The 13,821-nt window shown below is 42.2% G+C and overlaps 1 protein-coding gene across 1 annotated transcript in view; it reads left to right on the top strand.

Moving 5' to 3' along the window:
• Positions 1-13,821, top strand: part of LOC138301063 (tyrosine-protein phosphatase non-receptor type 11-like) — a 304,017-nt gene that overhangs the window by 107,694 nt on the left and 182,502 nt on the right. The window contains exon 3 of the mRNA XM_069241110.1: positions 12,590-12,784. Within this exon, the coding sequence (XP_069097211.1) occupies positions 12,590-12,784 (195 nt within the window). The remainder of the gene's footprint in view (positions 1-12,589; positions 12,785-13,821) is intronic.

The raw sequence follows: 13,821 nt of genomic DNA, 5'->3' as shown, positions 1-13,821 counted from the left end.
TAGAAAAATCCACAAGACCTAGACACATCTGAAAACTAAACATCTGGGTGAGTCCAGGGTGGTGTGCTTCACATGCACCCTGCATCATTTTCTTACCCACAATACCCTGAAAACCTCCAACTTTGCTGGAAATCACACATTTTTCCCCACATTTTTGTGATGGAACCTACCGAAATCTTCAGGAATCCACAAAATTCCTACCACCCAGCATTGTCATCTATACAGATAGAAATTCTGGCCCACTTGTCAGTCTAAAAATGTTTTTTTCCAAACTGCCCTTTTGGACCCGCTTTGGTTCCCCCTCAATTTTGACATGTTTTTGGCTCTTCCCTGTCACAGGCACTTGGCCCACCTACACAAGTGAGGTATCATTTTTACCGTGAGACTGAGGGGAACGTTGGGTGGTAGGAAATCTGTCCCCGTGCAGTGATCCCACATAGAAATGTGGAAAAAATGTGATATTTTTTTTTTTTAGCTAAATGTGAGTTTTGCTGAGGATTCTGGGTAAGAAAACACTGGGGTATCCATGCAAGTCACACCTCCCTGGGCTCTCTCGGGAGTCTAGTTTTCAGAAAAGTCTAGGTTTGGTAGGTTTCACTTTATGGCTGCTAAGCCCAGGACCAAAAACGCAGGTGCCCCCCCACCACAAAAACAGGTAGTTTTGTATTTGATATTTTTGATGTGTCCAGATAGTGTGTTGGGGCATTTTCTTTCGCGGGCACTATGCTTACCCACACAAGTGAGGTACCATTTTTATCGGGAGACTTGCGGGAACGCTGGGTGGAAGGAAATGTGTGGCTCCTCTCAGATTCCAGAACTCTCTGAAACCGAAATGTGAGGAAAAAGTTTTTATTTTTTTATTTTAGCCAAATTTTGAGGTTTGCAAAGGATTCTGGGTAACAGACCCTGGTGAGAGCCCCCACAAGTCTCCCCGTCTTGGATTCCCCTAGGTCTCTAGTTTTAAAAAATGCACAGGTTTGGTAGGTTTCCCTAGGTGCCGGCTGAGCTAGAGGCCAAAATCCACAGGTAAACACCTCTGTTTTCTGTAGAAAAATGTGATGTGTCCATGTTGTGTTTTGGAGCATTTCCGGTCGCGGGCACTATGCCTATCCACACAAGTGAGGTACCATTTTTATCGGGAGACTTGGGGGAACATGGAATAGCAAAACAAGTGTTATTGCCCCTCGTCTTTCTCTACATTTTTTCCTTCCGAATATAAGACAGTGTGTAAACAGGGCGTCTACCTGAGAAATGCCCTGTAATTCACATGCTAGTATGGGCACCTCAGAATTCAGAGATGTGCAAATAACCACTGCTCCTCAACACCTTATCTTGTGCCCATTTTGGAAATACAAAGGTTTTCTTGATACCTATTTTTGACTCTTAATATTTCAGCAAATTAATTGCTGTATAACCGGTATAGAATGAAAACCCACTGCAAGGTGCCGCTAATTTATTGGCTCTGGGTACCTAGGGTTCTTGATGAACGTACAAGCCCTATATATCCCTGCAACCAGAAGAGTGAAGCGGATGTAACAGTATATTGCTTTAAAAAATCTGACATCGCAGGAAAAAGTTAGAGTAAAACGTACAGAAAAATGGCTGTTTTTTTTCATCTCCATTTCAATATTTTTTTATTTCAGTTATTTTCTGCAGGAACCCTTGTAGGATCTACACAAATTATCCATTGCTGAATTCAGAATTTTGTCTACTTTTCAGAAATGTTTGTTTCTGGGATCCAGCATTGGTTTCACACCCATTTCTGTCACTGACTTGAAAGAGGCTGAAAGCACAAAAAATTGTAAAAATGGGGTATGTCCCAATAAAATGCCAAAATTGTGTTGAAAAATTGGGTTTCCTTGTTGTTGTTCAATTATATGCTCCTGCAAGCAAGCACTGGCATAGCAATTGGGTCTGGTTTGTATTAGATCCATGCGTTCGCTGTTGTGTAATATGTATGGATGCAATAACAGGCAACTCACAGAGCAGCACCGAAATACTGGTCAGGTGGCAGCGAAGGGGTTAAACAAATACAGTACAATATCGTACATATGACATACCTCTCACCACAGCGCCTCCATCGCATATACCCTACTAGAAAGAAACACTGTCCTAATTGTTGACCACCAGACGCTTTTTTTTTCCTCATGGTATGGCACTGTGGGCATAGAGGAGTTCTGGCAAGCGGTCTTGAGTACACTTCAAATGGTAACAGCATGGGATGTTACACACACAATCAAGAGTTGCTTACTGGGGTTACTCCCAGAGAACACCCCCCAAAAAACTTAGTAAGCGGCATGCAGTTTTAAGTCTCACAGTAGCCAAAAGACTTATAGCTACACACTGGATGAGCCCTCGTTCCCCAACAGAACAAGTATGGAGAAAGGTCGTAGAGGAGTGGGCTGGTGTAGAAGAGTCACATTTGTGAAGAACTAGAAGGAATGGCCAAGCTCAAGAGGTCCTACTAGCACGGGCAGCCATGACACACCCACTAATAGATGGTTCAACCCCTAGCCAGGATGTCACTTTCAAGCCCGACAGGAACGGGGCAACACAGTATGGGGCAAGCATCCACATTGCTCCCCTGCTAGATATCACTCACCTACCTGGTACATTAATTGTACAGGGCAACGGGTCACAAATGCCGTATTGAACACCCGCATAACCACGCCTCCTGGAGAAGGGAGGGTGGGAAGTTTGGCATACTGAGATTGATGCACAAGATAATTCTAAATCATATGCACAGTGAGCGGTTTTGAAGTTTTAAGCTACCACCTGGTGGTCCACAGTTCGATAAAGCTACAGATGTATAATTTGCTGACTTACTGTATTGTTCTATCAAATGTTAATAAAACAAATACAAAAAAAAGATATTTTGTGAATAATTAGAATTGAAAATATTTCAACACCGGAAATATAAGACTGTCAATTAAATATTACTATGTTGTGTGGCAGAGGTAGCCATCTTCAGAGTGTCTTAATCAATCCTGTTCTCACCCTTGTACCACTTTTCTTCTGCTTAGACACTTAAGCCCTTTTCCTCCCCATATCTGTCTGAAGTCCTCCTTCTGCATAACCCGACTTCATCTATTTCCTCATCTGTCTTTTCACTCTCTCCTTCTGCTTTTTCTTTCATCTCCTCCACTTAACCACCCCAGTCCCTTAGGCATACCCCATCCATCCACCAGTAAGCAATTCATTTTTGTTTCTTTTGTCACTGGCATATTTTGGTTTGTGGGTGCCTACTTCACACGTGTTCCCATAATTACAGTCTGCATAAATGCAACTTCAGCTCTGTGTGCCCTGCAGAGAGGCCAAGCATTGCCTATGCGTGTTCCCTACACTTCTTTATGACCCGTTAAAAGACGCTGTATGGAACTCACTCTCCCTCCAGCCGCGACTTCTGAGCTTTCAGTCGTGCACCATCATAAAAAACTAGCCCCAGCCTGATATGTTGTCTTTGTTTTGATCCCATCTGGAAGTGTTTCCATTTTGTGCGTGATGACCATTGAGGTGCCCTTATCATATTATGTGTTGCAGCACGTAGCAGTGTGTTGGATGAAGAAGTGTGAGACATAGGTGCACAGTTTTATGGTTTTCAGTATGCTGGTAGCTTTGAACAGGTCTGCAGCTCTCTTTATGGTACTTCATATATAGTCTGCTTAGCTGGTTACTACACTGGGTTGTCCAATCCAATTTCGTGGATAGCTGTGGTCCTGAACTGGCATGTTTTGAGGAAGAGGGGCAGAGGGATCTGTTGGGATGGACACTTTGAAAATGTTCCCATATTAGAGTGTCTTTGTGAGATGTAGAGAAGCGGGCACACTGTATAGATTTTTGGGACCTTAAGTGGTGGACTATATTAAAGTCCTCCAGTTTTGTCCAGCAATGTGTAGCAGATCTCTCCAATTATTCCATGCTTCTTAATTTCTTCTTCATTTGGTGATGGTTGTTTTTTTTGCCTGTCGAGTGCCTGTGATGAATATCCCTCCTAGCAGATATGTCTTTTGTAAATTTAATGAGGTGTAAGTTAAAATTTGTTTTTGACTGCTGTGAATTGCGGAATTAGTATTCTTGTGGGCCATAACTATTATATAATGAAGTACATACTTATATAATGCCACAGTGAACCATAGGTATGCCTTTTTTTTCTTACCTGCATAATGAAAGCAGTTTGATTCCTGGATTGTAAGCTTAAGGATTGCATTTGAGGGTGCTATGGGCTCTGGTGCCAGGCTGCAGGTGGTGCAGTTACTTAGGAAATAGCTGTTTTTTCAATTGTTCTCGGTACTGTATGTGCTCCTGGGTGCTTCTAATGCTGGCTGATTAAGTTACAAAGCTTGACGGCTTGTACTGAGAAAGCAGTGCCTCCTACAGATTTCTTATCTTAAGGTGGTATAAGTCTGGATCCTAGAGTGCAGTGTTCTCTCTCTCTCTCTCTCTCTCTCTCTCTCTCTATATATATATATATATATATATATATATATATATATATATGTATATATATAAATATATATAATTTTTTTTTTTTTTTTGTTGCTTGAACTTAACTTGTAGGTATAGCAGTTCTTTTCCTGGGAAGGCACTGTGGACAGTGCAGAGTTCCTTGAGCATCGCCCTTCTAGCTTTAGGTAGCCTGTGGAACGATTGTAGGATTGGAGTCCTACGCTCTCTTGGTTGAAGGCGGGCCCCATCCTTCCCTTCCTTGTTATTTATCTTTTTGCACAACGGTAACACAAGGAGCTCCCCCCTCCTCTACCCACACAATACAGCTCGCATTGTACTGAAGAGGCAGGTTAAGCCACTTACAAAGGTGCTTTCACTTTCGACCGGCCACTTGTAAGGGCCTGTAGACCTCCATTCAACCCCACGTTATGAGTACAAATCAAGCTTACCCACCAGTTAAGCATGACAGGCGCCACCTTTATGACCCATTAAAAGACGCTGTATGGAACTCACTCTACCTCCAGCCTCGACTTCTGAGCTTTCAGTCGTGCACCATCATACAAACCTAGCCACAGACTGATATCGCTCACCTGTAGAAGGCTCGTTTCAAAATCTGCAGTGTACAGAAATGGTATGTTGCATAAACAAATCCAGAATTACAGTGTTTCAAAAAAGCAAGTGCTCCTATGGAATGCAGGATGAAATAAAACGTGAAATGTAAACAGTAATTACATAGAATACCTAGAGGATTTTGAGCAAGTGCAATCTTCCTTTTCCTCCAAACCAGCAGGTCGGGCTTGGTCGAGATTTCAGTGCTTGCAGAACATGTAAAAAAAATAATAATAAATAAAGTCAGGACTTACATGTAGGTCACAGACAGAGCTCTGGAACTGTTGGTGCTTAAGGCACTAGGAGGAATTCATAGGTGGATGAGTGACTGAATATGTTAGTTTTGACACCATTCTCACTTATGTAATAATCCACATCAGAATCCTGAGGGTCCTGTTACTGTTAATCAGAGTGCTGGTTGCAATGATTCTTTGGTTTGTCACTTACTGAGAAGTAGCGGTCACCTAGTAGGCCACGGGAGCAGTGAAGCCACGGCCTATGTAACTGTGCTCTGTATACTCACACAGGTGCCACTGTATTCATGAAGGTTATGAATGGTTCCATCAAACCCTGTGCAATCCATACCTTGGTGCTGCACTTTTTCAAAATGTTGAGGGCCACACAATACAGCTTGCATTGTACTGAAGAGGCAGGTTAAGCCACTTACAAAGGTGCTCTCACTTTTGACCGGCCACTTGTAAGGGCCTGTAGACCTCCGTTCAACCCCACGTTATGAGTACAATTCAAGCTTACCTACCAGTCAAGCATGACAGTCGCCACCGGAGTGATGAAACTGAAAAGAGGTTCTAGACCAGGCCTTTCTTTTGAGAACCAAAATAATGGGTTAGGGATTTGTGGCTTGTTCGAGGGTTTTGTCATGCTCCCAGAAACACCTGGCTTCTACACTCTGATCCAGTGGACCTTTCCTGTTGTTGTGAGTACATTGACTATTGAGGGAATCGATAAACCTTGTTACACCTGGCGCTTCCACCAGACCATCCTTCTTTTAGTGCCCTTTTCTGTGGCACTTTCTTATCTTAGTGGTGGACGAAGAATCCTATGCTCTACTCCCTTTGTGGTGTTGAGCATGGTAACCACTGTCTCCCTTTCCATCATTTCTCTGGCCATGCATATCTGAGTTCTTGTTCTCCTTGGGCTAACAGTGTTCTAAATGTGTGTTTGTGTATTGAAAACCCCCTACTTGGCCCTGGAGAGCATGCTCCCCTGCCCTACTTCATGTTTCCTAATTGTGTACCCGCTTGATGTCTGTTTTTTAACCGATAAGCACAACAATAATGTGCTTCCATTGTGGGGACTCCCCATTATATGAACAAGAATCTGAGTTTGAGGTGAGCATCCATCTGTAAGCAACTGATTACTATCCTTCCCAACTCTTTGAAAGCAGCAGTGTTTGAAGTGTAATTTGTAGTGAAATTGATCCCTTTTTCTGTTTTCTTTAAGGGAGATGGCTTCTGACTTCCACTGGCTAGGAGATACTGCAAGTCCACCAGTAGAGGGTCTATTATGAGTGAAATATATCTACATTGTCTGTATATACAGGGCAGAAGGGAATCCGTTTTGCTTCCCTCTGTGTCTGTAGCAACCAAATTGATGTAGGGTTTGTGCAGGGCTGCCTGTGCTGACTAGGGAGCCTCCACTTTTGGATTCAGCCCCCACCTACCCCCACCCAAATATTCGCTTGATGTTATACTTTTCTGTGGCAGGAGCCCTTGTGATCAAAGAAGTTGTCTCACACAGGTACATTTGAGGAAATGTTGGGGTTTAGCCTGTCTGACTGTGGTGTTCCTGTCAGACTAAGGTTTAAGTCTGGGTGAGGATTTTTTCTGGAAGTGTTGCTGGACTGCCTTATAAGAAGAAGCATCGCTCCTGCTATGAGCGGAGTTGCCAGTCTGCATTCTACAGAGGACAGCCTGCCTGAAGGAGTTCATCAGCATGGCTGCCTTTGGATTCCTGATAGCAGTTGTGAATTCCTCATCACACCATGATACTAAGTGGTTCTTTTGGTGGTTAGTGGTCCCGCTCAGAAACTACAGCTTTGAGGATGGGCAAAAGCACTTTCCATTATTTAAATTACATTGCTCAGCAGGCCCATGCGGTGGCCGCACCAAAGTCAAGCCCACCTGCACCTGTGTGGAATCCAGGACCACCCACTAGCCAGATTTGTCTCCAACTCTCCTCAGAAGTTATTTTCTACAATTTGCGCAATACAATGATTAGCATTAGGAATAAGGTATTGGAGTCTTCATAAATTTACAAGGGATCATATCAAGCTATTAGTATGGATACATACTCTTCTCCTTCCAATAAACATAACAGTGCTATGACATATTTATTCTTACCAAAACACAATATTGAAATTAAAGACCTTATACTAAAGAATAATTGAGACATTCTATTACTCACAGAAACTTGGCGGTTCAACTTCTTTTTCAGTGGATATACATGAAGCAGTTCCAGAGATCTACCTAATCTTCCATCAAAACACATCAAATAATACATTTGGTGGAGGGGTAAGTTATTGGACCACAATACAGCTGTTCCCTACTCTATCAGTTGCACGCATAAAAGACCAAAAGACTTCTTATAATCCATTCAGAACTCTCACAAGACATACCCTCCATCTACATATGAGCTCCTTTCCTTTCGTGTATTATGATCTGTTCCTTAATTGCATTGTGTTCTAAACTAATGATCATTGTAGATTTCAACTATTAGGCAGATAATGCCTTTGGGAGCATCCAGTTCAGAGGATTTTCAGATATATACATGTAATAGAATAGGCCTTAAACTATCTATCAAACAAGTATCTGCAAAGCTCAGTTGTTGGATCTTATCTGAACCTATGACATTGAAATAAATAAACCCCAAATTCTACCTGTCATTTGGTCTGACCTTTCTGTTATTAAATTCTCAATCCATCTCCCATATAAAAGGCCTACTGTTAATAAACAAAATATTACAGGATCTTGATGATTTGATTAAAGCTCTAGATAATACCTGTTATGTTAAACCTCTTTCTGTCTAAAAGCTATATGAGACCCTAGATAATTGCCTGCGTTTTGCAGATGATACACATGCCCCATCGGTCTCAAAATGAATAATAAATCAGAGAAAACCAGCACCTTGTCTCTGTCAGGATCTGACCCAGGCCTAAATGAAATGCCAAACACAGCAGAAATGAAGATGAATTTATGACACAGACACAAAACTCGAATGTTAACAAGCAATTGCACCTTACAGATGTCTTGTTAAAAGCACTAAACAAACATACAATTTCAATAAAATCATCACTGATACCAACCCAGAAACAATCTTTCAAATAGGATCAAAGGGATCACCCCCTGTCAGGAAATGTGTAACCCATAAAATAATTACTTAATTGAAAATAAATTCTAAGAGCAGATATTGAAAAAAAATCAATTTTGATTAGCTACCACTGACCTCATTGTAGGCGCCTCAATTCTTGTTTTCCATTTCGCTTTTTTCTTACAAAGATCTCTCCTAACCTTAACTTAGAGAAAATGTTGCTCCTATTCTGCTCTAGTCCCTTAAACAATTTGATAACAATTTTAAACCCTGCTTAGCTTACCTATTGCTTAAATTATTTGCTAGAACAAGTCCCACAATTATCCAATGTGGCATGGGTACCCCAACACTGAAAAACCTCAATTTTGAAAAGCGTCCGGCATATATCATTAATACTATTAGAGTAGCAGCATTCTGGGAGAGCACATTGTAAAGCAATTATGTAACCCTCTCCAAAACACCAATTTTCTAGGAAACTCAAGCAGGCTTTGCCCTTCACATCCACAAAACAAACTCTCCTCCTTTCCATTTTGGTTTTGTTGAGGTGAGGCTTGAGTTCGATTAGCGACCTATCAATAATTTGATTCTATTGGACATGTCGGCAATATTAGATACTGTAGATCATTCTATTCCATTTGATTGCTTTAAAGCCACAGCCATTGGTGGTACTGCACTAAGGGGCTCAAGTCCTTCCACACACAATGTACCCAATCATTTAGGCATAGAAATTACCACTGAAATATGAAGTTCCCTGGAGATCATCCGCATCACAACAACGCTTGAAAATCTAGGTGAGTTCCTTAGCAAAGGCCCTTCTGAATGGAGGAATCTGAACTTGTATCTACACAGAGGATATAGAAACATTGCTATATTTTGATGGTAATCCTACTATGGGATAAGCCTGGCAGCAAACCATGAAACTCATATGTGACTGCATTGGCAATAGCTGTTTTAAACTGAAAGTGGAAAAAACTATTTGTTTAATCATAAATGGCAAGTATTCTCTGGCTAGATATTTATAATTATTAGTCAGCTGAAATGGGCCCCCAAACAATCAATAACAAGCCTCAATCATAATAGATAGTAGACTGTGTCTAACTATAGCTCTTCCATAGTCTCGCATGTATGTTTCATCCAAGGATCCTTAGAAAAATAATTCCTTTTCGAACAGAAGATGGTAAAGGGCTAGTTGCCTCAGCCCTCGTTAGCTAATACTTTGACCCTATCAATTCTCTTTACTTAGAGATCCATGTTCTCTTGCTGCACAAACATCAAACTGACTATAGCCACCTTCATATTATTGAGGACTCCTAGATTTTTTTTTTTCATGCCCTCTGTTTAGGCTTCCACCTTTACTGGCTTCCAGTGAAACAACAATTCTACTTAAATCACTGTGCATTGTTTATAACTCCTTTGAAGGGCAAGCCCCAACTTTCCTTAGAAATCATCTCAAGAGATCTAGTCCCTCATGAGACTATGCTCATCCATTGTTAATTTATAACTAGCTGCAAAATTAAACAAAAGCAGGACAGGTACCTGTGGTTTCTCACTATGCTTGGTCACATTTTGGAGGTCTTGCCTTAAGATTTCACATATGAAGCCCTTCTTTTTACTTTAAATGGTCTCTCAAAACATGGCTATTTCAGCAAACTTTTTAATCTTCAAAAGTTTCCTATTAGTTTCCCACTCAGTCTAGTGCTAACAAACCTGTGGTGCTTGTGTGTTCTATACAGTTTAAAAACATAACTTTAGGACATCAAGTCTGAAAGTTGATGTGCAGGAGAAGAAACCATAACTGTGAGCATTGATTGGGGCATAGTAAATGACTGTTGCCTGCATCATGACTGGTGAGCCCGTTTGTCTCTGACCCACCAGTGCCCCAGGAAAAAATTTGTGCGCTACCAGCTGCCTCCACGGGATCTCAAAGACCCCCTTGGGTTTCTCACTTTACCCGGAGAAATCGAAGAGATGGGAAAATAGTCAAAGCTGTGATGATTATAGAGATGCAAACAGTATTAACATGAGTTGAGTGGTTTGAAATTTGGGAGTTAGAAACCTTGATCCATTTCTGGCTGTCTCTCGGCTGCTAGAGGCTATCTCTTCGATCGGTGGGTACCTATGTTGAGGGAAATATCCATTCACAATAAGAATTATGTTTTAGATCAAGTGCTCTCAAATAAAGTCTGCAAAAGTCTGAAGTTCTGATGGATACGTCTAACTGCAGATTCCTCACCTTGTGAATATCCACCAGCAACAGACAACTGTACGCTGGTTGATAGTGTCATACGGTTTCGCAACGATGACATTCCACTCCAGAAATGATAAACTGAACTGCATAGAAGCACCACCCAGGTGCCTTTCTTTCTGCACCTCATATGTGGATCAGAAGCTCCCTCCTCTTCTTTCTTCAGTTTGTGAAGTGATTTCATTTAAAAATGTTCTAGTGTTCACGGGAACGTGTCACCCCCTAAGATAATAGGGTTTAAGCCTTTTAGGGACTTTCACAAACATGGCTGTGACAGATCCCCACAAAATGTCTCTAGTGTTTTGTTGGTTGACACACCTTTAAGGCCTGATATGACTGTGCCCAGATGAACTCAAAGGCCTGGCTGTTGCAGGTGGGCTTGTCAGTCAGTCGCAGACCATCTCAAGATGATGGTGACCCTCTTGACATCTTTTAGATTTTTAGTCAACTTGTCAAAGACGCACCTGACTGCTTCGCAGAAGCTCCCATTCATTAGCCATCTTGGATAATGTGCACTTATGCGCCTTCCCTCCAGGTCAGCGAGTCCAGATCCTGATGTTTCATCCTTTATCTTGAGTCTCAGTGCGGATGGCTTTGAGGTTTCTTGGCTTGCCTGCCTTCTGTGCCCTGCTCGTTCACCATGCCAAATTGCTTTTGCAGACTTTGCAGTGGGATTCTAAGTCTCAGTGGGCCTAGCACAGGCGGAATCTGTCACATTCCTTCCTGGTTTCGGAGGAGACTGCAAAAGATCTGCAGTGGTGGCTGCTCCACTGCAGTTGGACTAGTGGCAGACCCCTCTCCCTACTCTACCCAGAACGATGGTGGTGACTGATGCAGAGACCTGCCTCCCTATCATCTTGCTGGAGTTGCAGGTCATTCTTTCGCTCGGGGTTGAAGCCTTCCTACTGTCCATGAAGGGGAGGTTGGTTTGGAGCCTCATGGACAACACTATTGCCATGCGTTATTGCAAAAAGCAGGGAAAGGTAGAAATCTGAGATCTGTGCCAATGGCCATGTGCCTCTGGGACTGGCTGGATTTCCAGGGCATCCTCGGATAGTATACCACCTGGTAGGATCTTTAAATACCAGGGTTGACCAGCTGAACAGGTGAGGCCTAGCACATGATGAATGGCAGCTACATCCACAGGAATGTATTCCAACAATGGGGAGCATCCTAGCTCAGTCTCTTTGACCTCAATGTCAACATTCCGGTGCTTTGGAGCTCCCAAGAAGCCTGCCTCTGAGACTCATTCCATTTACAGGGAGCACAGGGGTCTTGCATGCCTTCCCGTCACCATCTCTCCTGCCAAGAGGTCTGAAGAAGATCAGGAACGACAGCGCCCAAGTCATCCTAATGGCTCCCCATAAGGACGAGGAGGGTATGGTACCTGGAACTTCAAGGCATGACCATTGGTCCTCCTATCAGGCTGTCTCTTTGGGAGGAACTGGGCTTGCACTTGGGACTGCACTACCTACACATCCATTCAAGGTGATTGAACGGCAGAGGTTGGCTGCATTCTCTCTGCCTCCCGCAGTAGTTGGTGTCATCTTGGAGACCAGACATCCTTCTAGCATTCGTAACACAAACCTGTTACAAGCCAAGCTGTACATGTTGCTGTTTGTTTTGTCACTAGCACAGCAAGGGATTACTGTGGGCACTGTAAATAGGTTACCTTTTTATGGCTTTTCTGCAGTTACCAGACACATTCAAATCACATGTTGTGATGTGTTTCCTTAAAGGTTAGGTCCACATGTCTGCCCAAAAGCCTTTCATGATGTCTCAGTGAGACCTTAAACTATTCCTTACTTTTTTTATATGGCAGAGTGCCCAAAAAACACATGGATAAATGTATTGTGTGAATGCTGAGGCCTTTATTGGTTTGGGGAGGCAGGGGCATGTTGAACTAGAACAGTATCACTCCACACACACTTCTATCAATAACGGTCTGCTTTTCCCTTGTAGGAGGAATGAGGAGGTGACGCATATAAAGATCCAGAACACAGGAGATTATTATGACTTGTATGGAGGTGAGAAGTTTGCCACTTTGGCTGAACTTGTGCAGTACTACACAGAGCAGGAAGGTCTACTACGCGAGAAGAATGGAGATGTCATCGAGCTCAAGTACCCACTGAACTGCCAGGACCCCACCTCTGAAAGGTACTTTCATTGAGGCTCTTGACACCGTGTCCCGTTTGTGTGAGCTTTGTTCACTGTTTTGCCCTTGAAATACCAGAATAGCTTTTCTGAGAGGACCAGCCACAGTCAACCCTCAACATTGTTACACTATGTGAGTATACTCTGCCCAGGATCTCAAGCTAAGTTTTTTTTTTTTTTTTTATTTTTTTTTTTTTATTGCTCATTTTTGTACCTAACAAGTAGAGACCTCTAAAAAAAAAAAAAAAAAAACACTAATTGTCCTAGCAGTCTTTAATTCTTGACATACCTTGACCCTCTGCTTTGAAAGCTGTGTTTTGCAGCTATGGTCATGTCCAGAATGTAGTACTTGCTTAAAACCGGAGTTCTTCTTGGTTGTCGTTTTCATGGCATTCTGGTGGCTGGCATTAGCCCCTAAGTCTACATCCATGATGGCTATTATGGCTGTTGCCAATATTTGACCAGTGTTATCAATGTGTTCACCTTTGACTTGAATAATACAGTGCTTGAAGCTTGGCTGAATTTTGGTGTCTGCAAGTGTTATTGTAGCTGTGCTACAAATGTTTGTGCCCTGTGCCTCAACTGCCTTATTGCTCTTCTTCTTTGGAATATTGGTAAAGCAGCACATTGGAAAAAAAAATCAATTACTGTGCTGTAAATCACACTTCCAATAGATCCATCAGCATTCGAAACATCTTCGGAATCTGATCTAGAAGCAAAGCTGGGTTTGCTCACGAAAGCAAATCAACGATATTTAACACCCTGGCTTCTTTAGCGACTGGCAGAGACTAGGAGTAGGTGGGATTACTGTGTTCATTTGAGTCTGTATGAAATCCTAACCGAGCAGATATGGATGATCATGAATTGTTGGCATATCAGGACATGGTCTTTAATAGGGCCTTGTCACTGGCATTATGTTATCAGTGTGTGGGGAAAAGTGGGACCAGCAGTCATAAGAGGAAAATTATTTCCTTTTTTCTCATGTTTATTTATTGATTTTTCAATGTTATTCAAGACATTACAATAACTCGTTTCATTGA

Source organism: Pleurodeles waltl, chromosome 6 (genome assembly GCF_031143425.1).
Source record: "Pleurodeles waltl isolate 20211129_DDA chromosome 6, aPleWal1.hap1.20221129, whole genome shotgun sequence".
Lineage (NCBI taxonomy): Eukaryota > Metazoa > Chordata > Amphibia > Caudata > Salamandridae > Pleurodeles > Pleurodeles waltl.
This window is presented reverse-complemented; position numbering and strand designations above follow the sequence as displayed.